This window comes from Pieris rapae, chromosome 16 (assembly GCF_905147795.1).
Source record: "Pieris rapae chromosome 16, ilPieRapa1.1, whole genome shotgun sequence".
Classification (NCBI taxonomy): domain Eukaryota; kingdom Metazoa; phylum Arthropoda; class Insecta; order Lepidoptera; family Pieridae; genus Pieris; species Pieris rapae.
This window is the reverse complement of record NC_059524.1, coordinates 8,823,180-8,849,886: the sequence shown is the minus strand read 5'-3', so window position 1 is coordinate 8,849,886 and position 26,707 is coordinate 8,823,180. Positions and strand designations below refer to the sequence as shown.

Below are 26,707 nucleotides of genomic sequence, written 5' to 3'. Positions count from 1 at the left end.
ACGGTCAAGTGTAAGGAAGTGGTACAAGGGAGCTCGCGCCCAGAGGCGAGAACAGTACTCCATGTGGGGTGAATTTGCGCTATATTAATACATGAATTATATTTCTACACTGAATATTATATAAAAACACGAACTCTTTTAAATTAAACAGGCTCTCATTATTCCACAAGATTTAAAGCAAGCATAGGCCTCTCATTTTTATGCTTGCAGATTACCAATGTAATAAGGCCTGACGAAAAATTATAATATTAATATTCAAGTTAGACATTTTTATAATAAAGTTAACGATGACATCTATTTTATTAGAAATTAAACTATTACATGTGCTACTTTTAATAGTAAGTTTACAGTGTAAATAACTTCATCGTTTAAGTGTGTTTTAAAAGATGGCGCTAAAAACACAATTTGACACTTCTTATATAATGGACTACTGTCAAGAAATTTTGTGGCGTTTTGTGAGATTGCCAAATGCCAAAACCATATGTACAAAATCAGAGTAATTTTTGTTTATGTTTGTTTGTTATTTACTTTTATTAAAAAGTAATTCGCTGTGTATGCCGGATAGTATCAAAATTTATAAAATCCTAACGTTTACTAAAAAATAGTAAAATAAATAATGTGATTCTCAATTAAATAAAAATCGTAGTAGTTTCCCAACACCACGTTTGAATTTATAATAGAAATATTAGATATAAGGCAGTTTTAGTTTAGTATTAAAAAGTACCTGTAATCATGCCCAGGAAGCCGTGCTATTGGACACGCAGACTTGAATTACAGTTGGTTGAATTCGTCCGCCAAAAAGAATTTATATGGAAACCTATCGGTAACACAAATCACCATATTCAACAGAAATATAAAGCCTATGCTGAATTCGCTTCAATTCTAGGGCCTGGGTTTACAGGTACCTACGGATTTTAAATACAACCTTATAACTTAACTTTAAAATCACTTCCTTCCTTGTTCCTTACAATTATTTAGGAATGTGACTATATCATATTAGTAACCATGTTTCAAATTCACATGATTTATCAAGCATTTTTTTCTTTGTAAGAAATAGTTTTGTTTACTTGTAGCTAGATCTGTAAGGGATCGTTGGGTGAACATCAGAAGCACTTTCAATCACAATCTACGAAAAGTTGTAAAGTCTCAGGAAACAGCTAAATGTCCCGAAGAAGTGTACACTCCTTGCTGGCCATTATGGAAGCCCCTTCAATTTCTTAAAGACCCTTCTAAAAGTGAAGACAGCTTTTATGAGGTAATATAATATGATAATCAGTGTGTTAAAGTTGTGAAAGTAAAAGTAACAGCATCCAATGAAAGGCTGTCTAAACCTTTTTTATTAACTCTATCCTTGAAATATTCCAAATACCATAGACTTTAAGGTACTAATAAATGTATATATTACTTTTTTTCAGGAATATTCTGCCATTGAAAACAGCTTAAAACCAGAACCAGATTTGACTGAAACATTAATTAGTATACGCCAAAGAGGACAACATATAGATAGACCCAAAAAGAAAACTAAAAAGAAATTTAAACAATGTAAAGACCTACTGGACAACTTATTAATAGCTATGGCTCCACTAAACACGTCATCAGAGGGCTCTAGTTATTGGTTTTTTGGGCGTCATGTCACAGAGCGTTTGAATGCTATGAGATCAATTGACGCCACATGTGCAGGGCAAGAGATCTTAAAACTCTTAGAAGCAAATGGAAGTAGCCAAATTAATTCATTGGAAAGCTGAATACAGTAATTCGAATTAATGTTGGAAATATCTTGAAAAACTGAAAAGCTGACATCTAGGTAGGTTAAGTATTGAGAAAATAAGTTGTTATCATCATCATTATGTATGTTTCTCTACTTTACTACAGCACCAATTTTTCTGTATCATGCCAAATCTGACTGAAATGAGATCTTAGACATAATGTTTAGTCTTAGCTTATTACTGTCCAGTTAAAGAGACAGCAAATCCTTTTTTTTATGAAAACAGAATCAAGAATATCTAAATTCCATTCACTGTTATTAATCATATGTTTTTACAATTTGTATGGGAAATGATATTCAGGTTAATAATAAAATATTCTTAAGATTCCTCGTTATATATGAATATTTTATTTTGTAGATGTTCCCGCTACTGACACAGAACAGAGGGAGAGAAAAAACACAGTTGCAGATGGATTTTTTTTAATTATACATTTTTATTAAACAGATATCATATGTTTGTTGTTTGCCATTATGTCATTGGTACATTGATTCAGATGGGATGCAAGCAAACATTCATCCTTACTTTTGATACTTGTATTTATGCACCTATCGATATTCCTTTCCAACTTCTTTATTAATTTATCCTCCTTTGCATAAAACTTGGTGATTAAGCCAATAAGGTTATCTGTTAAAGTTACAATAGTAATGGAAATACAAATATCCGTTTAATAAAATTAACTAATTTGGATATGAATTTCTTCCTTGGAATTTTCAACTCTGTTTGGTTGCTTTAAGCGAACATTATTCTGTTCTAGACATTAATATTGCCTTTTAAAACCAGTAGGAGCGTTTCAAACAATTGATATTAATATAAAAAAATATTTCTCAAAAAAAAAATTTATAGAACTCGAACAGGCATGCTCACCTCATGTTAAGGGAGACCGCTGCCTATGGATATCAATGCCAGAAGACTCGCGAGTGCGTTGCCGCCCTATTAAGAATTGGTACGGTCTTTTCTTGAAGTACCCTAAGTCGAATTGGTTCGGAAATACTTCAGTGGGCAGCTGGTTCCACAAAGTGGTGGTTGCGACAAAAATTGCCGCGTATTTAAAAATTAACATATTTCGCTTTTTTTTTAGCTTTTATATTATATTTTATTTCATTGAGTCCAATAATTCGCCATAGGGTCCATAAAGGTGTAGTTAAAAGACCGGCAACGCACATTCGAGCCGTCTGGCAGTGAGTGTTCATGGGCGACGTTATTATTTAACATCAGATGAACCTGCCTCCTGTTTGCCCTTTATAAAGTCTCATTACACAGATTTATATAAACATTCATCTCCTGTTTTAAATCATCATCAATTGTATTTACGCGAGACAATTTAGCTAAAAAAAATACCTTTTACAACTTTCCCGTTCTCAATAACACCATTTCGTTTAAGTACGCACGCGATAAGGCACTCGCCATGTACTGGTGACTCCATCTTAGGCGACAATCTCTTGATCTCTCTCCTATCATTTCTCTGTACCTCTTTTAAACATTCAGACATGTTGCGTTTGAATTCTTGGACGTGTCTCGAGACTTCCTTTGGTATAGGATTGTAGGACCAATCTGGTTCTTTCTCTGTCGGGTTACCATATGTTTTTACTAACATGTTTGAGAAAGACTACTGAACCTAAAGAGTAAAGAACCTCTGCACAAAGTTTTTTATAAATTCATATGACGGCCATTATTAAAATAAAAATTTTCAGTTCCTCAAGAACATTTTAAATAAATTAAAAAATCCAGTTTCTATTATTATTAAATTAACCGAGTTTTCATTTCATCAATTCCTATATATATTTTTTTGTTATCTATAATTTATGTTAGATTACGAAATTAATTAACCCTACTAAATTCGGCTGTCTGTTATTGGCTGTTAGATAAAAAAATCTCAATCTCAAACTTCGTCGCTTGTCTCTGGTCTCAATTACAGAACCATTATTGTGTTGGGTTAATATGTATATAAAGTTATAATGATCATGCTTTTGCCTATTAAAAAAATCAGTGAACCACAATCTATAGATTAAAATCATAGACAAGTATTGAGGGATGAATTTTGATAAAGAAAAATACTGTACCCAGGTTCTCTTTCAATTTTGTTTCCTGGTTATTTTTATTCATTTTCATAATTCCCGTTTCCAAGCCTAATACTTCCGAACCACCACAACTTGCGATCCGTAAAAAATATAAAACCATAATTACAAGCATTTTCACGGTTTGAGATGAAAATCTGACTAACCAAGAAATTTTAACTGGCTTGTTATTTTTAACGATGTTAGTTCTAATAGACCAATAAATTTTATATTTTAGTGCAATTTTGCTAATATTACGAGTAGTGTACGAACAGTAACTCCAAGGTCGTGCATTCAAATCCTAGCCGTGTACCAATAGACTTTTCTATGTGACTACGTGGGCACGTCTCTCAACATTAAGAACAATGCATAAAGAAATGGCTAGCATAAAAATTTATTTTTCAGGGATTTCCCCCACTAGCACTAGCTCAGCTCTATGTAGAATTCGCGCAAAAGAGCCTGACGCTGTCGCGGGGGATTCCCCGATCTTTTAATGATCCATATCATTATTAAAAAATTAATGCTCTTTACTTTCGCTGGGCTGACACCACCAACTTCCGCACCGGGTGCCACCCATGGTAGCTACGCCACTGCCCATGCCCCCACAATATTATTAACATTGTTGATGAAAGAAGGTGCTGTTCCTCCGATCAAAGGAAAGTTCTCTGACCAGCCTTACTGATTGGTCCAAATAAAGCCGTCAGAACTGCGTTACTTGCGTTAATACACGGCGTCATCGTAGTGATCATGGCCGTAGATTTGTAATGTCGCTACAACTAGTTTGATTTATTTAAAAAATCAATTTATATATTTTAACAGGTTGGCTATTTCAAGTTGGTTCAAAATCTGTTTACGAATAAAACCATTATATTGTAATAAAACTATTTATTGGAGTAGTATTTAATATGCATCTAATATTTACAATTTTCATAATATACAAATAACTTAACATAAAATTACAAGAATGCTTGGTTAAACCTAACAAAAAGTAACTGTAGCACTATTAACTGAAAATAAGAACCTAATCCGAATTGCGTAATTTCTCTCAATTTACTTTGCCAAAAGAGGATTTTTCTCTCTCATTCCTGAGGCGGTAGGTTCGAACTCCGGGTGTGTAGAAACCTATGTGCGCATTGAACACTCGCTCGTACGGTAAATAAATTCGTGAGGAAATCGGCATCAGACCCAAAAAGTCGACGTGTACACAGTAGGTTGATCGCCTACTTATATATTAATTATTAATTGTCTTTCTTTTTTCTTCTTTCTAATAAAAAATCCCAGACCCATTTTAATAGAGGATATAAGTTAAATTTTATTATAGTATACAGATAACGGAATTAAAACGCGTTGATAAGTTTTACCATATTTTGTGACGTCATACTTTCTTCATCTGAAACCTTAGATTAACTGTGATTTTCGCAACAATAGTTATTAAATTATATAATTCCATAATTTTCAACGATTTACATTTTACAGTAACTATCGATACATTTCAGCTGTCTCATGATGATGACAAAATCATGGCTCTTCTCACTTTTTGGGCTCATGGTGATTTATGTCTGAAAAATATTAACTAAATTATGTTTTCATATCATTTCTGGGCTAGAAATACATTTTATATATTTTGAAAATAGATTGTTTATGTTAGACGATGTTATTTGAATATATGTATACCTACTTCTGTGTCACTACTAACTACAGTTTACAATATTACAATTGTGAAATTAAATTAAAATCAAATAATAGTGGTTAACTTCGATTCTCGATGAAAACACAAATTCTTTAATAATATGCATAAAGTAAGGAGAATTTTTTGTAATAAGTTTCTTAGAAACATACATATTTAATGTATTTAGACTTTTTTTCTTCTTGAATAAGATATACTAGCTAATGCACAAACAGTGTTAGAGCCAAAGGGAAAAAAAAAGATATACTAACAGGCGTGCGGCGTTGGAGGGGCACAAGCCGCGCAGAGAGGCGCAGGGGCAGGGGCAGCGAGGGCAGGCAAAGGGGCACGCGACACGCATCGAGTACACACGCACCCGCCGCAGCCCCAACAGTGGTGCTGATATTAATTATGAAATATGAATATCGATTATAGATATCATGTTAAAAAAGATATAATATATGATGTCACAGATTAGGTACAAATCAGAAACGTTCATTGAAATATCGTTAAACGTTGACGTTGACAGATAAAAGAAAAATAATATTCCTCATTAAACAGTTTTTGTTGGATAAAGAGAATTTATATATTGTGTTTAAAAAACGGGCTTTTTTAATTTTAAAAACCAAAACCAAAAACCCAATGTAGTGGCACATTCTTTTTAATAAGATAAAATAAAATTGTTCACCTTCCTACTAAAATGGTCCAAAGGGGTAGAGCAACTGCATTCGGTGACATTTTTAATACTCTTCCAGTCTAATGCAACTGAATTTATTTCAGCCTCCAACGCTGACAAACTTGGTGGGATCATGTCACCTGTCTTCTGAAAAAAAATATTTATTTATTCTAGCTGCCCACGCAAACTTCGTTTCATCGTATTTTTAACTTAACCCATCTTTTTAACAGCTATATAACAATTTACTATTGCTACCCTATAGTGACTAAGTACTCAATTATTAATATTTTTAAATTTTTCTCTCCATATAAAACTTACAGAATTATTGTTTATTTAGCTTCTAAAAGCTGCTGAAAATAGCGACTTCAAAAGGGCAGAAGCTTTAATTAAGGCTTTGGTCCGACGGAATGCTTTTTATACAACTTTAATTATTAAAACTAGGTCTAAATGCACTTAAATCTTTCGCTTAAATTGTGTTTACGTTGTAACGAAAAGAGATATATAATACGAGTGTTGTTCAAACATTTTTTTTAAATAAATGGATTGAAGGAGTCTTTGAATGAATTTTGAATATATCATTATTATCTTTATTATTACTAGTAGCTGAAAAAGGCTGTTTTTAGGTCTGGGCCTCAGATTTCTGTGTCTGTTTCATGATCATTTGTCAATATAATAGCCTAGTAGGTGGTCAACCTCCTGTGCCTGACACACACCTTACTTTTTTGGGTGTAAGCGAATGTTAAATCCGCACATAGACAGTCTATTGGTGCACAGCCGGGATCGAATCTACGACTTTGGGGATGAGAGTCGTATGTTAAAGCCACCACCACGACCAACACTGAAATTAGTTTCTTTATATTACCTTCATACGAAAGTTACTTACTTCAGTTATGAGTGGGATGTTGGTGGGTTTCTGGGGTTTGGTCTCTTTGAGAGGATGATCATCGTTTGCGCACTCCAATTCTGACAGATTCGCGCCTGACTCGTATATGAATCTAAATTTAAAATATTTTTATATTATACACATACACAATAAATACATAAAAAAATCTGTTTTACTATGGCACGTTAGCCAAACTTAAACTAAAAGTTGAAAAGGGTTTAAGTAAAAATTGGTTCCTGTACCTGTAATCAAATACTATATATATATAGCATTTGATTGTTACAATTATTAAACTTTATATTTTGAAATAATACGGACCAGGGAAAATATAGCATACAAATGGCGAAAGAATGCCCTCGCCGTTTATTAAATAAAAAAGGAGTTTTATTTATTTCAAAATATTTAAATGAAACAAACATTCATGTTATTTATTATATTTACTTAAATCAAAACCGTCATATTTTATTACCCATTACATAAGTCCGCTATTACATAAGATTCACCGTCGTATTTATATTTTATTAATAAAATTGTATGTAAAGTCGATTTACAGAATATGAAAGTTTAACGTGACATTTCATTTTAGGACCAAAACTGAAACATTTTTATTGAATTATAACTATTTTATATGTATACAAAGGAGTGAATCTTCGGACGCATAGGCCAATCAAGTAGAAAATCGATGCGACGCAAGCGTACAATGAGCGAAACGGGACAATAAGCGTAACGGTACAATGGTTTATGCTTTTTTGTGTGTGTGCAGTCGGCGGTATTCGATTCATTAGACGTTGTGACGTCAATAATAATACAATTTTATTGATTACGCAATGATGGAAAATAATAAATAAATATAAACCATCTTCATCATGAGCACACCTCACACACACCCTAACACAACACAGCCGAATTAAGTATTACTTAGTTAAATGTATTTAATAAATTTTATTTATTTTTCCTTCGTAAATAGAATCTTTCACTTTATATGTATTCCATTTTTGGCTATATGTTTAGTATAATTGTTGTAACATATAATTTACGGGAGCTGTAAGATTTCGAAATAAATAAAAAAATGACACACATATATTTGTGACAAAATTGAGAGGTACAAGGTATTTTTTTAATTGTAATTTTTTTATTTAATGAAAAAAAAAATAATAAAAATAATAATTACTTGTTATCAATATGCATTCCAGCCGTCCTTGTTTCGATCTCGACAGTTTCCAAATTGCCATTTTGATAATTTACCGACGTCTCGCTCTTGTCTTTCTTACTTGATAGCAGCTTTTTAAATGTCGTTATTCGCTGAAAATCATATCAATTAATTACCTAACTTATAAAAATTTAAAAAAAAATGTTTATAAAACTTTGTAAAAAACACTCTGCCTCATAGGCCGGCAACGCAGCCATTAAACTGGGTAGCTGTTACTGCCTATTACGGCTGTCTCATAGGCTCGTTATCCCGCCAATACATATTTGTTTAGCAGGAACATATATGTCAGTGCTTTATAAAAAGCTCAATATTTCACCTTAGCTAAATAGTCTATATGCTGGTGAAGGGCGGCCGAATGCTCTACAGCAGCAGGTAAGAGATCGGGAAGGGACTCCCGTGGGTGAACACCGCTCTCATGACGGCAGTACATACCACTCCAGAACCTGTTAAACGAAAAATCATTACTTAATAAAAAAATAGGTAATAATTAATTTAAAAAAAATAGTCGCTTTGTTGGTGTAAGGCTTGTTAAATGTGGCCATAGACAAAAGAAAAAATATTTTGTTACACAACCGTGATTTGAACGTACGCTTGGCTTAGGTGCACGTTCAAACTCTTTTGTTCTTTGGGGAAATGTATTGCGACTGCTGAGTGCGAGAGGATTATGTCGGACTCGCGATTGTAGATACCCACTTAACATGTTCGCTTAAATGTCAATGCTTAAGGCGGTATCTCTGCGTCGGGTTGTCTCTCTCTCCCTAAAAGATGGCGAGGGGCCGATGGCTGACCATGCGTCATACTCGTGAACTGCTCGAACGTGCTCGACCGGCTCTTATGATATTTTCCTATGCATAGGTCTGAAAATAGGCTACTATCTATCTATCGAACCCCTAAGCGATAAGGGGTGTCGAGCCCAATAAATTTTTTTAGACAATTTTTTTGTTTTTATTTTTTTATGATACGGCATACAAAAATACACACAACCTCAATTTTCGCCCCTCTACAGTCAACCCTTATTTTTATTTGTCAATTAAAAGCTTATGACATGAACTCTGAGTTTCATATAGGGAGAAATCACAGAAAAACCTAAAAGTTTTAATTCCGGAAAACCAAAAAATAAATCAATTACCGGGGTAGGCATTAAGGAGAAACGAAGTTCGCGGGGGTTTTTTATATAAAATATATTTATACTCGGTAATATATAAACGAAATAAATACTGATAAAACAGTATTGACCTAGCGTTAGAATCACGGCTGTGCAAGTGCAAAAACTTTGTTTAATATTACCTAATACTTTGGGCAGACAGATCGGGTTTCAAAATATCCGGATGGGCCTTGGGACTGTACAAAGGATTCTTGTACTCATTGAGGTGACTCGCCATGTAACCCCATAACGAGAAGGTGCGCTCTGATAATCTGAAAAATATTGTTTCTTTACACGACTAGTTTTTTTTTATTATATATAGAACTCCCAATGTAATTGTAACATGTCCTGTATTTTTATCGACTCATGTCCATGCACCTCGACGCAATCACAAACAATGCGTGCCGATACAGCGGCGAGGCGGGTTTTTAAGTGCTTGTAAAAGAAAAAACTTGGCGATTAAAAAGAGTGGCGGAGAGTTTATTGCCAGTTCTTCTCTTCCGTTCTACGCCCTTGATTTGAGAACTGGCAGTAAATGTAAAATTAGAAGCATTTAAATACATTAAATTTCTTTTTTTGACGTTCAAAAGTGTACATTTTGTTACCAACATGAATAAATGATTTTTGATTGATTTTATACACCTGAAATGTAGTGGGGCAATGATAGCGCTCGATAAGGCCGTCTCATTTGTACCAACTACCAACTATCAAATACCGCCGACATATATAATTTAAAAAAATTAAAATTTTATTTCTAACATTGATTTTTTGAAACTTTATTAAGAAAAAATGGTTTGACGTATACTTAATTTCAATTAATCACAGGATATTTTTCTAATGGGCTAATGTTCTTGCTTTTAATGTAATCCAAAATCAGAATGTTCAAGATCAATAATTTAGTAGACACAGATGATAATATTTTTTATATATGTGTGTTTGTATGTATTGTATATATTCACCCAAAAACCGTGCTCGCATTGACAATTAGAATTGTCAAAAACGACCTTGTGCCAATTAAAAGTATGTCAAACAAACGATAAATACCTTAGATCTCTCCTATCCTTTTCACAGTTCCCAACAAAGGTTCCATATTGACAAGCGTGCGCATGATCATGTAAGGTAATTAAAAACCGTTCGTTGAATTGGAAAGCCTAAAAAAACAAATATTATTAATACTTGCAGTTAAAGATATATTGTTTTTTTTTTAATTATATCACATATTTATAATTTACTCATTATACTCACGGATGCACTTACATGCACCCCCACACACACACACACTATCTCACATGCACACACACTCACTGCCTTACACTCACACACTGCACGCACTCGCGAGTGTACGTGCCGCGTAATGCTTGCGTAAAAAATTGAGATATATTGAAAACAGTTTAAAAAAAATGATTATTTTAAGTTATTTATGAAAGAGCTGGGATCCTATAAAATACTGGATATTTTATTTTTTATGAATCTTTGGGCGCCAGGCCCAAACCTTATTTTTTGAAAATGTTTAGTATTTTCGAACCAATGCGACTTAAAAGAGCGTAACAATTCTTAAAAGGCTGGCATCGCACTCGCGAGCCCTCTGGCATTGAGATTGTCCATAGGCGACAGTAAACATCAAATGACCCCTCGGCCCGTATTGCCTCCTGTTCTACGAGACAACTGGAGTTATAAAATACTTTACCTCAGGAATTTGTCGCAATAGCTGCCACGTACAATCCAGCAATTGCGTGAACACCGGTGATCGTTCCCTCGGGTCTCCCGCCACGTGACTACACCGGGATGTGAACTTGTGACCGAAGGATAACCAGTCCTTCTCTATTAATGCCTGAAAGTTAATATACTTTTTTAATAACCCAATATTAATTCCTTCTTATCAAATATCGCCAAAGGCTGGCCATATTGCAAGGTCCAGAGAATCAAATGCTTTAAGGGCAGGATGGAAGCTCACTGCAGCGAGCACAGTTGGTAAAGGCCAGACTGGTCAAAGACACCACGTTGGATGAACAGTACACCTTTAATCACTCACCTGGTACCCATTAATAGTCCGATAGTGTGGTTCGAGGCAAACAGCGGCCAACGAGCACACTTGCGCAGTGCGGTCCCACCCGTCGCTACAGTGCACGCACACACTCACACCGCTATCTATCGCGCTCGCTATCCACCAAGACGTGTCTAGAATCGACCTGAAATATTTTTCAGATCAAATGTGATATTAAAATAATAAAAAACGCGTGGCACTTGGGGACATAAAGCATAGCATTTTTTATCAACTGATGCAACTTAAAAACGCTGCACATCTTCGTGACGTTCTGTAAAAATACCCTCATGCGCCTAAAGAAGTTTCACTTTAAAATGCTTACTTGATATGTTTGAGCCACCCAGAAGACTCCAGTCCACTTAAAAATGACGACATCGTTGGTGTATTTTGTTCACAAGCTGTAAACAAAATGACTTCACTCAATTAAGATAAAACCATAATACTTTTTTTTTTGTTAAATGGAATCTCGCTTTTGACCATAAGGGACATTGTTTTAATGAACAGCGGGCAAACGGGCAGGAGACAACATTCTTAATGCCAGAGGGATCGCGAGTGTGCTGTCGGCCTTTTAAGAATTGGTACGTTCTTTTCTTGAAGGACCCTAAGTCGAATTGTTTCGAGACCAGGACCTCGGCTGAGCCTTCGCTGGGTAGACCAACCATAATGCATGATGCATAGGTGTCTATTGGTGAAATGCGTACTTAACTGTACCTTCAACGTAACGTAGAGGTAGGAGTACTTTGAGTTTAATGACGTCAAAGTTCATTACTTACGCATCGCTATTCGCTATTCATTAATCCTTAAGATTAGCTTAAGTTTTTAGTTATATATTAATATTATATTTTTTTTAATTTTCTAGATTAAGATCCTGTATATAAATATTTTTTATATAACATCTGCTTATGCTCGTCTCATAATTTTTATTATTTCCTTTTTTTACTAGGTTGCCTGGAAGAGATCGCTTTTTAGCGATGACTGCCTTTTTGCGCGTTTCTGTCGGTTCGTTTATCTTCGGTTGAATTTAATTAGATATAAAATAAGCCGCCCGTTGCATCCCTTGTAATTTTTAAGTATTATGTTATTTGTATTACTTTTATTACTATTATAACGAAGTGTGAATAAATAAATAAAATATTTGTTTTCTATTTAATAGAAGCTAAGCGGGTACGAGGCCCACCGAATATAATAGGACACACCCATATTGAGATTTAACTAATTTGAAAATTTTTAAAAATTACCCGGTCAGGGGCCGCATCTTAGTTAAATTGTATATATTTTTATTAAATTTATGTAAATAGGATGTGGAAGAATAAAGGCTTATTATTATATTAATTGCGCCGTTTATAATTTTCATATGTTAGGAAACTCTTGTTTGGAAATAATCTTCTTATTTATCAGACAATATGAATTTTCAAGTATGTTTTAAATGTAATTTAGAAAAAAACATACTTTCAACAACTTTCTGTAAACTCTTGCGCATCACGTGTATATTTCCGATTCCCATAAAGTGAAATTTGATATTTTCATAAAACGCTTCGTTTTCATACCCCTTGCCGGCCGCCCGATTCACCATCGCATTTATCTGTAAAATATTATCTTTTATTTATTTATATACATAATTTGAAATATTCTAATATCAAAATAAATTAAACAATTCAGATAATTTTCAAGTTACAGTATTATTATGTCCTTACATATGAAATTAGTGTTTTGTATTGGAGGAACAAATATAAAGTGGTTGCCTGGAAGAAATCGCTCGAAAGCGATAAGGCCGCCAGTTGCCCTCCTTTTCATTTAATTATGTTCAATTTTTATATTATGATGTAACGAAGTGTTAATTAATAAATAAATATGTAGTTTGTATTTAAATAATATATTCAATTTGCTATCTATGCACTTCTGCCATTTTCTTCATCTTATAGATAGTTAATTGATTCCTTTACAAAAAAAAACATTTGGACGGAAATCAATAAAACTTTGAACTTTTACCTTGCAAAAAGTTATCCAAATTTATAACAAAATGGTTATCTGCTGGGGCAAGGCTCGGGGAATAAAATATCTTATAATTGAATTTATATCCCCAATTAAAGACATATTTGAGATCAAAGTGGACAGATGAAATTCATATGTAAGAACCTAATATCTGATTTTACATTATTTTCAGTTCTTTGAGAAATATATACCATAATATATTTACTATACTTATAAATTAAAAAAATAATATACATGCAAATTCAAGAAAATATGACATTTCAATCAATTAAAACATATACATTTAAAACTACAACTATTGATAATACTTCTTTTTTGCATTGGTCTACATTCTCCTGATGCTCATCTGATGCTAAGTGATACGCACGGACACTCACATTACTACATAACTCGCAATTGCGTTGCCGGCCTATATAGTTTACGTGTATACGTTTATACTATACTTTTAAACTCACCCTAGGTCGCGTATCCACTACATACATATATCCACAGTTTGGATTCGCTCGCCGTATCAAATCTAACATTTGTTCATCTTCCATACATCTGAAATAAATTAAATATAAATACTTAACAATTAAAACATGGTTTATTCCCGGCTTAAAAATAATTATATCGGGCAGGCACAAGTAGCTGATTTGCTTTAGTCATAACTTTATTTACAGAATTATGAAATCTAAATCATTATATTGTTACAAGATCGGATCGAAAATAGCGTAGAATCCAAAGAAAACCAAAAGAAAGACTCTAAAAGTAATCAGCTGTTGTCGTGACGGCCATCTTGTTTTACATTATTAATCAACAGGCTGGCTTTCGGTCAGACAGATAGTTAAACGTTTTCGACGCTGCCTTATTTACATCGAGATGCTAGCGACTTGATTGAATATCGATCTTTAATTAAGTCTCTGATTTAACTAATTTACTGCGACATATATATCGCGAGAGTTACAATATTTCAAATGTTTAAAAGAATAATTCTCATTACAAAACAGAAATATTTTATTTACATGAGAAACTTAATATTAATATGTATACATTATATACGAGCGAGATACACGTCGCCATTAGCCGTAACAATTTTAGTCAGCTATATTCATTCTAACATGCATCTTTAATGCCTTTTTGAATTTGTCAAACACTCCATTATTGCGAATTTGAGATGGTAATTGATTAAATAATTGCACATTTCACCGTTATATATCTCACCTAGCTGAAAACCCACTAAGCGGCTGGCTGCACCTGGTAATAGCAGCATTATTGTGGTGTAAATAAGCCAGTACTGCCAACCGACCGCGAGATCTAAAGCTCGCACTGCCCAATAGTACTGTGCTCGACGCCCGCGCAGGTACATATATAGCATTAGGGTACGTATCACAGAGCTGTAAATAAAATGTGATTTAAAACAATATACTGATTTAAGACACTTGACAATTATGTCTATGAAAAAAAATTGTGTATATATATCGTAAAATTCATATTTATTTATTTAATTATAAGTAATCTAACAGCTTACTTAATACATATTATTATACAAAATACTAAAACAATACACAAAGCCAAAACAGATTACACAGATTAACAAATTATATATAAAAAAATCATCATTTAGGTCGTAATCTATTTCGCGAGATTGTGAACTTTGGAAAGATTGTGAATCTCAACGTACAATTTAACGTAGACTATAATCTATCGAAGTGAAACCGTCAAATTGTGAAACGGAACTCACCTCGCGCTGATTGGTTGAACGGCATATGCCCAGCGCCACCATATTTGATTTGTTCTACGATCTCATATAAAGCCGACCAATCAGGGACAGCCTTTTGACAGTTGACAATTTTCGACACATCACAATCTCGCGAGATAGATTACAACCTCTCGGTATTTACATTTTAACGGTGATATATACACACAATTCTTTTCAATAGACGTCCGTATTTCTTTGTCAAAATTAGTTAAAAAAGGAAAATCTCGATGTGGTTTTAATTTCCAAGAAGTTTGAGGACTTTGGGTCAACAAACACAAAAACGCAACATCTTTGTCAATGGGAAAAATCCATTTGTAGTAAGAACTAATAAAAATATTGGGACTAAACGGATTATTAGAATTAATTCTAGTTTTACAAATCGTTTAATAACTCTTCTAAAACGAAAAACACGAGAACCTACATTTCATATTGTATTTCAGTAAATTCACAAAGCCATAATGATTTATAATATGCAATGAAGCATAGTTTAAGGATTATTATTCATACAATATTACCTCGTAGTCTTTATTAGCATTGCACAGCACCCAATTCTCATTAGGAACATTCATTCTTTGGTATTCCGTTTGTATATCGAAGAAATTCCATCCCGCTGACTTGGGTAAGTCTTCCGGAGTCGATTTGTAGTTAAAACAGTACAATTCTTCTACGTTCACTGAAAAGTTTACAATTTTATTTATTTTTTGTATACATAACATAATCTTAAATAGAAAAGAAGATGGTGTGGTGGAAATATAAACTGGGCACAGTTTTTCTGATTTCACAAAAGATTTGACTGAATCTGTCGAATTCGTTTTCTTATTGGGTGATTACGTCAAAAGTATTTATTTATGTCTTTAGACAATTAAGATTATGTATTTTTATTTTAAAGGGGGGGGGGGGAATGCAGTAAATCTACTTACGAAATACTTGAATATCCATGTCAATGTCCATACCTTACCTGTTTTTGCAGTTAAAGCAGGACACAGCTAGTAATTAATCCAACAGCATTCAAATGCGTTAGTGACTTATTATTTTCCGCAAGGAAGTGAACACATAGTAGGTACTTTACTACATACCTTGCACATAGCTTAGGCTTAGCTGACTAGTTTAAAAGTACTTACCAGGCTGACTTAACCGCATCAGCGTCTGATGCATCTCATGGCAGTCACGTTCGCGAGGTATGACAAAGAAGACTGACTGAAACGTCTTGGTCCGCACGAGTAGTGGTGACCCAGTGGTTGTAATTGGTAATCGCTCCACTGTCGATATGTGCGGGAGAAGAATCTGGAATTATTCATTTTAAAATTAATTGAGTGTTATGAAAACACGAGTTATTGAGCTTAACGTTTTATATGTCGCAGCCAACTAACTTAATTAGCCGTTTAATTAACAGCCTAGTCTTTTAATTTAAACGGCGCCGTTTAACTAGAGACCTGTGGTCATATATATTTGTTCGTATATCGGATCGATCATTTTAATGATCACAAAATACTATTTTTAATGTGACAAGCAGTTATAGGCAAACATGGCATACACGAAGAGATCATACAAATAAACCAAAGAATTATTTAACAAAACAAACATTCATCAAAAGAAATTTACTTCTTACCAATAAACATTTTTTTACAAAAATCTAAACAAAAAAGATTTTAATGTGTGCGGTGAGCAACTATGGATTACCAGACATAATAACTTCTTTATTTTTCCTTATTAAAAAGTTTGAGCCTTTTTGTATATATTCCATCACTTTTGTGACATATAATTTTAGGTGTAGGATTACGAACTAAAAAATATATATAATTAAGAGTTATAATATGGTCATCTCATTCCTTTTTCTTCTTTCAATATTTTTTTTATAATTCTTTTAAATCATTATTATTTTGTATGTCTCTGTGTGTGTTTCGTTAGTAATAAATGTTATAGACAGACAACCAACTACCTTATTACATGGTAAACCTACTAATTCTAGAATAAAATTACAAATCCAAACCAAAGCTAATTCATTGATTACCCATGTTTCCTTTCTCATCTCATGGTCCACAAAGATGAGGTGTGTTGTTGCAAAGTACAATGTGCCTTTTGATGGATTCCGAAGGTTGTATTTATCCAACAGCTGTACATTCTCCAACTGTAACAATAGAATAAATATGGCATTGTAGTCAAAAGAATAATTCAATACATGTTTATTTGGTTTCATCCTTATATTTTTCCTAGCAAGAACATTTGTTAATGACGCATGTAATAGGTGCTGGGACACCGGTTGACTTTAGCACCCATCGCGGATTGAAACTAATTTATCAAAGGTGTACCCCATGTTTTACACTTGGTTAACACTTTTAGTAAACGGTAAACACTAGCAGTGTTTGCGATAATGGGGCACATGCCCCTCAGGCAATTAGATTGTTAAGGTTGATACAAAAATTCAAAAATTGTTAAGAAAATTTCGTTTACAATTTCCAAGTAATTTATTTCTAAAACATATACATAAAGTTTCTTAAGGGAGAAATTCAATTTTGTAATATTAAAGAATATCATAAGAATTTAATGCCCCTTAATTAACATACATATGCAGCATGCAAGGGCAACTCTAGCTTTTTTAAAATATCTCTATTCATGCCTTTCTTTGTTTTACTTTATTTATTAATCTTTCAGTTTTTTATCTGTAATAATACAAGACTAAAAACTATTATTTTAGACTCTAGTGTTCCAGTGAAATTCAAACCGAGTACGTTGACTATCTAACAATACGTTTCACTGAAGAGGAATACAAAAGATCTTTAGTTTCGAAGGAGATTCTTTACATGACAAAGCATTGTTCGCCTGTCTATCAAGTGTTCGCTGACACCTTTTCGTACATGAAGCATGTTTAAAGTATACTTATGGATTAGTATACATGTCTGATCGATAATAATCTTGTCGAACGTTAGACGTCGCCACATTTCTTTAATGAAATCATTCAGATTGAATTAGTGAATAAGAATAATAATACTTTAATTACATGTTGTAGATTGGCCATAGAAAGGCCAGAATGGAGAAGATTGGAGGAGGCCTTTGCCACCTGGCAAACGGACACCCAGAAGTGGAAGAAAGGAATCAGAGTAGGAGGATATTTATAACTAGCTTGAACGAAATATTTATATTTAGATTACTGTGATGTGATGTACGCAATCTTGCAAATGACTTTTTAAGACTCGAATTTATTATATAACTAACCCTGTTAGTTATTTATATAATACAATATGCGTACACCCTTTACTTAATTTTAACAAATTAAGGTGTCCTTACAGCTCACTAGTACAGTCGCATTCGATTAATTCAAACTTTCAGTTTATTTATTTATTTATTAAGTCTATAACATTATACATATTACTAAATCTACTGATAATTTTATAAAATCTTATATCTAATATGTACGACAATATTTGTAAACATAAGTTATGCTAAAAATAGGAATTAAAAAACAGTTTAGGATTAGTCGGTACTTGAAAGTTATGCTAATATCTGGCTTCTGAATCTGACCATTTGACGTCTCTTTTCGTTGCAGCGTAAACACAATTTGCCAGAACGAGACAATGTCACCAATTAGAGGATTTATTCATTTTATGAACAAGGGAGACAACATACCATTTTCATTTAGTCCGTAATGTCAAGTAGCAAAACAAATAACGCGTGGGAGTAAGACTAATGTTTTTGTGTTAGGTTTAATCACTCTTAGTGGATACTATTTGTCGTAAACATCTTCCAGTAATTAAGATAATTTTCTTGACTATAAATATAGTCAAATCCTTGTGCTCGATTAAAGAATCTGTGCCACAATTACATGAGGACATTGAAGACACAGAAAAGTAGACCGAGCAGTGGAATGCGGCGTTAGTCCGCCGTCTCTTCACTTGTCTCCGTGAGAGAAGACCACAAATAAAGTGTAAGCACATGCGATAAGCTCGAGGTCACGATTGCAAGTCTTCTCTACTACAGAATAAATTCTTCACTTACGTATGGCAAGAGGTATTTAAGCTATTAGCGTGGTAAGGACAGAGTATATGAAGAAAGAGGGCGTTAGGTACTTTTTAAGAAACTGGAGGCAAGCGGGAAGGAGGCTCATCAGATGTAGATACAGCCGCCCATGGACTCTCAATACCAGAGCTTTGGACGCTCTTATGTAGAAGGACCCTTAGTCAAATTGATTCAGAAATACTTAATTGGACAGCTGGTTCTACAAGCTGGTTGTGCACAACAAAACTGCCTTATAAAGCTTTGTTGAGAAACGGCAGACGTCTAGGTGATACAGGTGGAATTTCGTATTCTGCCCCAATGATTTCATTCAATGATGAAACTTAGCTGCAGGTATTATCCAAACAACTGCTCCGAACTACTTGGATGGCGAGAGCAGCACTTATTTATTTTTAAACAATAAAACGCTAAATACAATTATGTAGGTGTCCTAAAGATTCATCATCATTGAAGAACAATAATGACCAGTTGCACGCGTTATCCATTCCCCCATTTTACCTATACCTAAAAAATTTCCCTTAGTTTTGCTCGAAAAACCTTCGACCAAGGACATCAGCCTTCTCTACCTGACACAGTTGATAACGATTGCTCATATTGTACTTAGGTATAAAGATTAAGAGTTAGAATACGCGATTTCAGTGTTGAGAGTCATCCCAACTGCGCAGACTACTCATATACCTGTCCATTTAGAAACAAAAAGGTAATAAAACATTATTCATTATATCAATTCGAATATTAATTGGCAGAGACACGAAACCTCTCCAGGCCAATCGCCCGGGGGATGTTCTCGCAAATTCTACACAAACATTTATAACTCAACTTTGTTATGACATAGACAATGGACCTTTTATAAAACATTTGGAGTTGTTTTCGTGTTTGTTTTATGGATTAGGGACGTTATAGCGCCTGCTCGTTTATACGGGTTATGGTATGATTTCAGAACGCCGAGTTTTCGTTAATTAAAGTTTTTCTTTTATATGAAAAATTATAACAAAGGAAGGCCAGGGAAATCCTTATCAATTACCTTTCTTTTTTAAACAAGTGTAATATATTTTTTTATTATTTTATGTACACCATCGTTGTCATGTATTTTAGAATAAATAGATTATAACGTATACTGTAGAAAACATGATGTGGTGTACTTTTACAAAGGTAGTCTACAATTCGTACGTGCTCGCGAGTGCGTTGCCGGCCGTCTAGCAATTGGTCCGCTCTTTTTTTTGAAGGACCCTAAGTCGAATTGGTTCGGCAATAGGTACGTCAGTGGGCAGCTTTAGCTTCAATTTTAATTAATTTCAGATCTAAAACGTCGTATTAATACAATTTATTTAATATTTAAATAATTCAGGCGATGGCGAAACTGTCGTTCACGGTCATCCATATCATTTTACTATCTCTCATCCATTACATCTAAAGGACCCATCACAAAATCAACTCCTGAAAACGACCATTGGTCACATATTCACAACATATTCTTTTTCGGAAGCCTACGTCCAGAAATTGACCAAATATGGAGGATGATGATGATTACCAAATATCAAAAAATATGGAATAATAATAAATAGATTTATATTAATTATTTTAGTAGGTTTTCATTTCTTAAATTGTTTCACATTCGTACAAACAAAATTTATTTCCACAATTTCCTCCGTCGAAACAGAAACAAATATCCTTCGTAAACATTCAAATAAGCATTCGCCAAGAGAGATTCATTTCAGTAGAACGTAAACAATGTATATTAACTTGTTTAACAAAAGCTTAGACAAAACAATTTAGTAATACTTAGATGATTGTTTGCCGATTGCTTTGGTATAAAGGAGGATGTTGCTTTAGCCTCAAAACATAACCGGCTACGACCTAATTAGCTCTGGACCTCAGATTCCTGTATCATTTGTCAATCTAATAGGCAAATCAATCAGCCTCCTGTGCCTGTTACACGCCGTCGATTATTTGAACGATGTCTTCCTTCACCGTTCGAATGTTAAGTGCGCATAGAAAGAAAGTCAGTTGGCGCACAGCCGGGTTTCGAACCTACGACCTGAGGGATGAGTGTCGCAAGCTGAAGCCACTAGGACAACAATATAATAAAGTGTTTTTTTATAAAAAAAGTATCACTTGTGAGGTTAAAGGCATTATTTGCAAAAATAAAAGTGGCGGAGAGTTTATTGCTAGTTCTTCTCGTCCGTGCTACGGCCTTGATTCGAGGACTGGCAGTAAATGTAAAATTACAAACATTTAGCATTTAATATGTATTTATTTATTGACGTTCATACGTGTTCATTGAGTTACCTAAATGAATAAATGATTTTTAATTTTTAATTTGATTTACAATTATGTACCCGACTACCAATCACAATGAATTTAATAAGTAGGTACTTAAGCTCATTAAAGAAATAAGAAAATCTCAGGAAAATTACTGTAAAAATAACACAAAAAGACGACGATAATATATTTTCACTAGCACAGAATAATAAACGTTTATTTTGTTGAATCTTAATGAAATGAAGGATCATTACGTACGAAGTACCCTAAAAATAGCTAACTGAACGTGGACTGTATTGATTTATTACAAGGAAAAATGCAAGCAAATAGATAAAAATTATCTCTTTTTCGTCGGAGCCGCCGGTTTGTTCTTATTGACCTTAAATACTTCATCAACAACACGGTTCAGCGGACTAAGAAGCTGATCTGCCATCACCAGAATCTGCTGTCGTCTTTGATGTACCAGATCCATGCTACGATTAGCGCACACCTCGAACGCATCACAAGCTTTCATAACCGCTGCAGTGGTTTTAACCGCCTCTGATGCTGCATAACTCCCACCTTCCACTGGTAATTTTATATCCGAAACCAAATGAAACGTCGCAATACGAGCTGACTGAAGACGGTGTTGAATATTCTTTTTATATTTCTCAAGAGCTTTGTCCAAAGACTCTTCAAAATTACGTCGATACATCAAGAGACGAGGGGCGTAACTACTCATCTTCAATCTCTTCTTTTCTGGGTCAGGGTCGCTGGATAACAACTGATCCATGTCAGACTGAATTATACCGGCCCAATACTTTAGCGGATATAATTCCGGTGAGTCTAGACCTAAATATCCAGCTATTTCTAACGGCAGTTTCTCCACAAGTTTACTCATAGCACTCAAGTGAGACGCTAGAATGTATTCGTGAGACTTTAATTCAGCCAAACGTCCCTCACGAGCAGCTTTGAGACGTTCCAGCCTAACGCTATGCGACATAAGCTTTAATGAGTAACGCATGTTCACTTGCATTGTTCGCTCATCGATCCACCTACGCGCTTGACAATTGATCTTTTCCGGGACCAATGGTACGTTATTTTGTAAGGATTCCAGAAATCCATTTCTCCAATTGTATAGAGCAATATCTTGTAAATGTGTTTGTAAAACCACACGTGGAAGAGGAGCTCTCAGCGAGATTAAAGTTTGCCGTCTCGGGGAAACTAAGTCTGGCGAACTATTCAAACTTTGGTCGGAGTTTAAAGGACATTTAGGATATTTTTCAAAGAAGCACTCATATTCCGCTAGCATAATATTAGTCATAAGAAGTGGCAGGTTCATATATTCCTCAACTTTTTTAACCTCCAACTCATAATGCTGTTGGTAGACTTCCTCAATTTTATTCAGCATAGTTTTTAAATTATCAAATTGTTGCTGAAGCTTATCACTATCAGAGGCAACTTGAAGCTGCTCTAAGCCAATATTGAATACGACCTCATTAGCTTGTTCTATAGAATCATGGGCCGTCATCATATCTTCAACACCTGTTATAATCAGTTTCTGAACGAGCGCGGACCGTAATATGTGGCCGTCCCACAAATATCCGGCGTCGTGTAGGATCAAATACGTGCTTTGAAGACGATCGCCAAAATGACACAAACTTTTTTGCATATTGACGACGTCATTAAATGCAATATCAAGAAGCAATTTTTCAATGTGCACTTTGCTCTCTGTGAAGCTATTTGAAAATTTATCAAAAGCTTGATCAATCGTTGTTTGTATTTTGGACAACACAGATTTGCGTGGTTTCTCTATATATATGTAATTATCGATTTCTTCTTGCAAATTTTTGAGTTGACCGCTAAAGTCTGTACAAAGTTTCATAATCGCCGCTCTGTATGCCTGCACTAAATGAGCTACATAGCCTTTAAACTCTTCCATATTAGTGCCAGGAGAAGCGCCTGATGATTTTTTTATTGTATCCATCTCTAAACTAGAAGACCGTTTTCGTTCTATTGACTCATTCATCCAGGGCAGAGCACTTCTTCCTCTAATATAGGTAGTTTTTTCCAAACACATCTCATTCAGTGAGGACCTTATACGAATGATATAGGTGTCAGCTTGATTCCGCAACTGAGCCTCTAATTCTGTGTATGCACGACAATTGCTTATCGCCTGCTGATTAATTGCGTACATACGCTCATCGAAATCATGAAGTAAATCTTTGGGAGATTTATGTCCTACTTCAACTAAATTCTGGAACTGTTTCTTGAGAACGCTTTTGAGTCCATCAATACGCTGCCTTTCCAATCCAAGGGCTTCTTGCTTAAACTGAACAAGGCTTTGTGTCCAACTTGAAAACACTCCAGTAATTAGCTTAAAGCAATCGTTACGACTTTCGAGACTCAGTACATCAGCCGGTTTTGATTGTATTAGTTTACATTCAATATCCTGTTGGTGCTTTTTGATGTCTGCAAGAAGTACTTCAGCTAGTGACCTTACTTGGGCATCAATGTCATCGTTGACAGCACCGGCTTCTCTTTTTATATCGGAAATTACATTATTATGATCTTGCTCTCGCTTTTCAAGGTATTTCTTAAGAGTATGTCCGCCACGACGAGGTGTCCATTCTTGTGGCAGAGACGTCACCGCGGCCAAGTCATCTGAGCATCCAGGGACGGCAGTTAAATATTTTAAATCAGTTTTTAATTTACATTTACAACTCCTATCTAATTTCGTATTGCGTAACATTGAAAATTATTCAATGTGACACTTCAAAAACAATTTTTGTCAATCAATGTCAACTATCAAAAAAAAAATTACGCAAAGAGGATTTATTTGAAATAACTATAGTGCCACTGCAAAAAATAAAATATGTTGCTAAGCTGAACTCTCGACTGGTTTTTGTGGAGATTATATTTTTAAAAAAGTTTTATTTAGTACTTGGGTTATTTGCAGAAGCGAAGTTTCTACCAAGCAGCATAAGAAAATGTTGGCATAAGTAGCTACTAAAAAGGTAGGCTTAATAAAAAATCATAGTAGGCGCAACGAAATTCGCAGGAGCAATGTATAATTTTATTACCAATTCAGGCGTATAACGTTTCAAGATGATCTTCATTACAATTCATTCGATATAATACAATTCATTACGCTTCCATTCATAATAGTCTATGGTGTTCCCGGTTTGAGCCGATCTTCCGTACATTTGAATATCAAAGGAATTTTGCGGATGACTTAAATTCTCTTGACACGCGTAAATGATGTTAGGATGCTTGATAAAATCACAATGAATTGAGCTTGAATATAGATGTTTCTGTGACGTATTCATTTCGTGAATACAGGCCTATATTTGTATAGTATGTATAAGTTTGAATATATGAATATTATCTTTGTTAACATACTGTTATCTGTAGAATTTAAAGCTTGCTTTATTGACGACATAACAGAATGTATTAATTTACAATATTAACATTTACAAAAATATCCATGCCCTTTTTGTTTCAGCAATAGATTTTCCGGCAGAAAATGTATTTTAAAACACATTTTCACACAGAGTATAAAAATCGTGTAGGTTTGCTAAACGGAACAGCGTCAACATTTCCCAGGCCCTTTTATCAACTAAATAGCCGTTTACTTTATAGAAACACAGCCTTTCTTTAATACATTTCTTAAATTACCAACACTTATAGATATGTACATACATCATGTGAGCGTGGATTTCTCAGTATTATACTTTGAAACGAATCCCGCATTATAACGGTACAATATGCAAAGGGGCTAAATCTAATATTTACTTACGTGTATGTATTATGTATTCAGGCACGTCTGGACATATTTTGGGTATATAATAAAGCTATGCTACTCGGTTATCCCTGAGTTGTAGCATTATACAACTTAAATATAGTTTTAACACCAAGTTTTTGACCTTGTTAATAACAACAGTGCATATTTCTTCATTGTGATATTAGTTTAGAGGATAAAAATAATTACTTTGGTTCATAGGCTAAGGTGTAGGTGATCTTAAATGTTATAAATAAAATTTCAAATATTACAGATTTTTAAATTTAATTATTTTAATTAACCATATTTATAATAATTCATACAAATACAGGATTTAAGGACTCGTAATTAGGATTGAATAAAACGACCGTTTTGGATAACATCTCAAAGGAGACTGACTGCTTCCATAACCATTGATGATATAACTGTCTTTCGTATTGTGTTAGCATTAGGGGTATAACAGAAAGATATGAAAGATGATAGGAAAGAAAAGCATAGATATAATAAAGATAACTCATTAAAAATAATATCTAACGTAGCAGATGTCACAATCAAAATAAATAAACTGAAGTGGAAACGAGCGGGTCACATGGTAAGAGTACAAAAGTGGAACAAAGTATTAAGAGCTGCCCAAGATTCAATAAACACAAAAGAGGAAAACAATTTAGAAGAAAATACCAGATTAAGTAAACAGGGCTTTGCCAAAAAAAGGGAACACAATCTAGAAAGAATATATTTAGATCATCTAATATATTCTTTCAAGATATTTATCTTCCTCAAAGAATATATCTTTAATAAAAGGCTTTTATTATTATTATAAGTCTGTCATATTTAGTCTTTTTTTTATATTTAGTTATATTTAGTCATATTTAGTCTGAAGAGAACTGTATCGACTTCTTAGTAAAAAATAAACAACACGTAAATTACGTACATTTGCAATTTATATACAGACACAGAAATGTATCTTGATCTTACATTGACCGCTCGACCTTCCATAATTTACTTGAAGCCCTGATCGTTGTGCGTCATACCGTTTTCATTATTCATCCCTTGGGGCAAAGTATCTCATCCGGATCTACGAAATTGTGCGTCTTCAACCGAATTACTTATTAAATACACATTTTTTACGTACCATAAAATATATATGTGGAAGAAACTAAACTGTTTCGTTATGGATTTGGGTTGAACCATTCGACATGTTATTTCATTGGTTTAGCTGTGTGCCGCTTCATCATTCTTTCAAAGATTAGACTAATAGGAGACTGAGTAACTATCGTTTAATACATACTTGGAAATTTTATACAATTAGAATATCAGTGAAGTTATCATGATTATAATTATGAAAATGATTTTAAATAATGCTATCTACTCATTGTTTATTGTGCTCTGTAGACTTATAAAGGTAGGTCAAAGAATAATTCACGTCACATACAGTAGGATAAATATATCGAAAAGCGAATATACAAGGGAATCAAAGAGGAAAATAATCTTTATACAA

General features: G+C 33.9%; 3 protein-coding genes across 4 annotated transcripts in view; 1 reads left to right on the top strand and 2 right to left on the bottom strand.

Annotated features, from left to right (window-relative positions):
• Positions 1-491: 491 nt before the first annotated feature.
• Positions 492-2,233, top strand: LOC110996834. Its single transcript, XM_022264695.2, has 4 exons — positions 492-901; positions 1,074-1,255; positions 1,416-1,804; positions 2,124-2,233. Exons 1-3 carry the CDS (start codon positions 733-735, stop codon positions 1,743-1,745), a joined length of 681 nt encoding a protein of 226 aa, XP_022120387.2. The 5' UTR covers positions 492-732; the 3' UTR covers positions 1,746-1,804; positions 2,124-2,233.
• On the bottom strand, positions 2,155-4,016 carry LOC110996835. The gene is made up of 3 exons (XM_022264697.2): positions 3,827-4,016; positions 3,105-3,329; positions 2,155-2,390 (listed from the first exon to the last, which is right to left on the bottom strand). The coding sequence occupies exons 1-3, from the start codon at positions 3,954-3,956 to the stop codon at positions 2,203-2,205; spliced, it is 543 nt and encodes a 180-aa protein (XP_022120389.2). The 5' UTR covers positions 3,957-4,016; the 3' UTR covers positions 2,155-2,202.
• Positions 4,017-5,195: 1,179 nt separating this feature from the next.
• The window catches only part of LOC110996837 (myotubularin-related protein 8), a 37,754-nt gene continuing 16,242 nt past the window's right edge, over positions 5,196-26,707 (bottom strand). For both annotated transcript variants that reach the window (XM_022264700.2, XM_022264699.2), the window contains exons 2-18: positions 17,188-17,304; positions 16,298-16,460; positions 15,692-15,849; positions 14,639-14,811; positions 13,891-13,978; positions 12,893-13,025; positions 11,766-11,841; positions 11,432-11,588; positions 11,087-11,230; positions 10,444-10,550; positions 9,543-9,671; positions 8,572-8,698; positions 8,217-8,347; positions 7,046-7,157; positions 6,175-6,309; positions 5,759-5,885; positions 5,196-5,379 (exon numbers count right to left, since the gene is read on the bottom strand). In XM_022264700.2, coding sequence (XP_022120392.2) covers positions 5,351-5,379; positions 5,759-5,885; positions 6,175-6,309; positions 7,046-7,157; positions 8,217-8,347; positions 8,572-8,698; positions 9,543-9,671; positions 10,444-10,550; positions 11,087-11,230; positions 11,432-11,588; positions 11,766-11,841; positions 12,893-13,025; positions 13,891-13,978; positions 14,639-14,811; positions 15,692-15,849; positions 16,298-16,460; positions 17,188-17,304 — 2,106 coding nt within the window. In that variant the 3' untranslated portion in view covers positions 5,196-5,350. The remainder of the gene's footprint in view (positions 5,380-5,758; positions 5,886-6,174; positions 6,310-7,045; positions 7,158-8,216; positions 8,348-8,571; positions 8,699-9,542; positions 9,672-10,443; positions 10,551-11,086; positions 11,231-11,431; positions 11,589-11,765; positions 11,842-12,892; positions 13,026-13,890; positions 13,979-14,638; positions 14,812-15,691; positions 15,850-16,297; positions 16,461-17,187; positions 17,305-26,707) is intronic.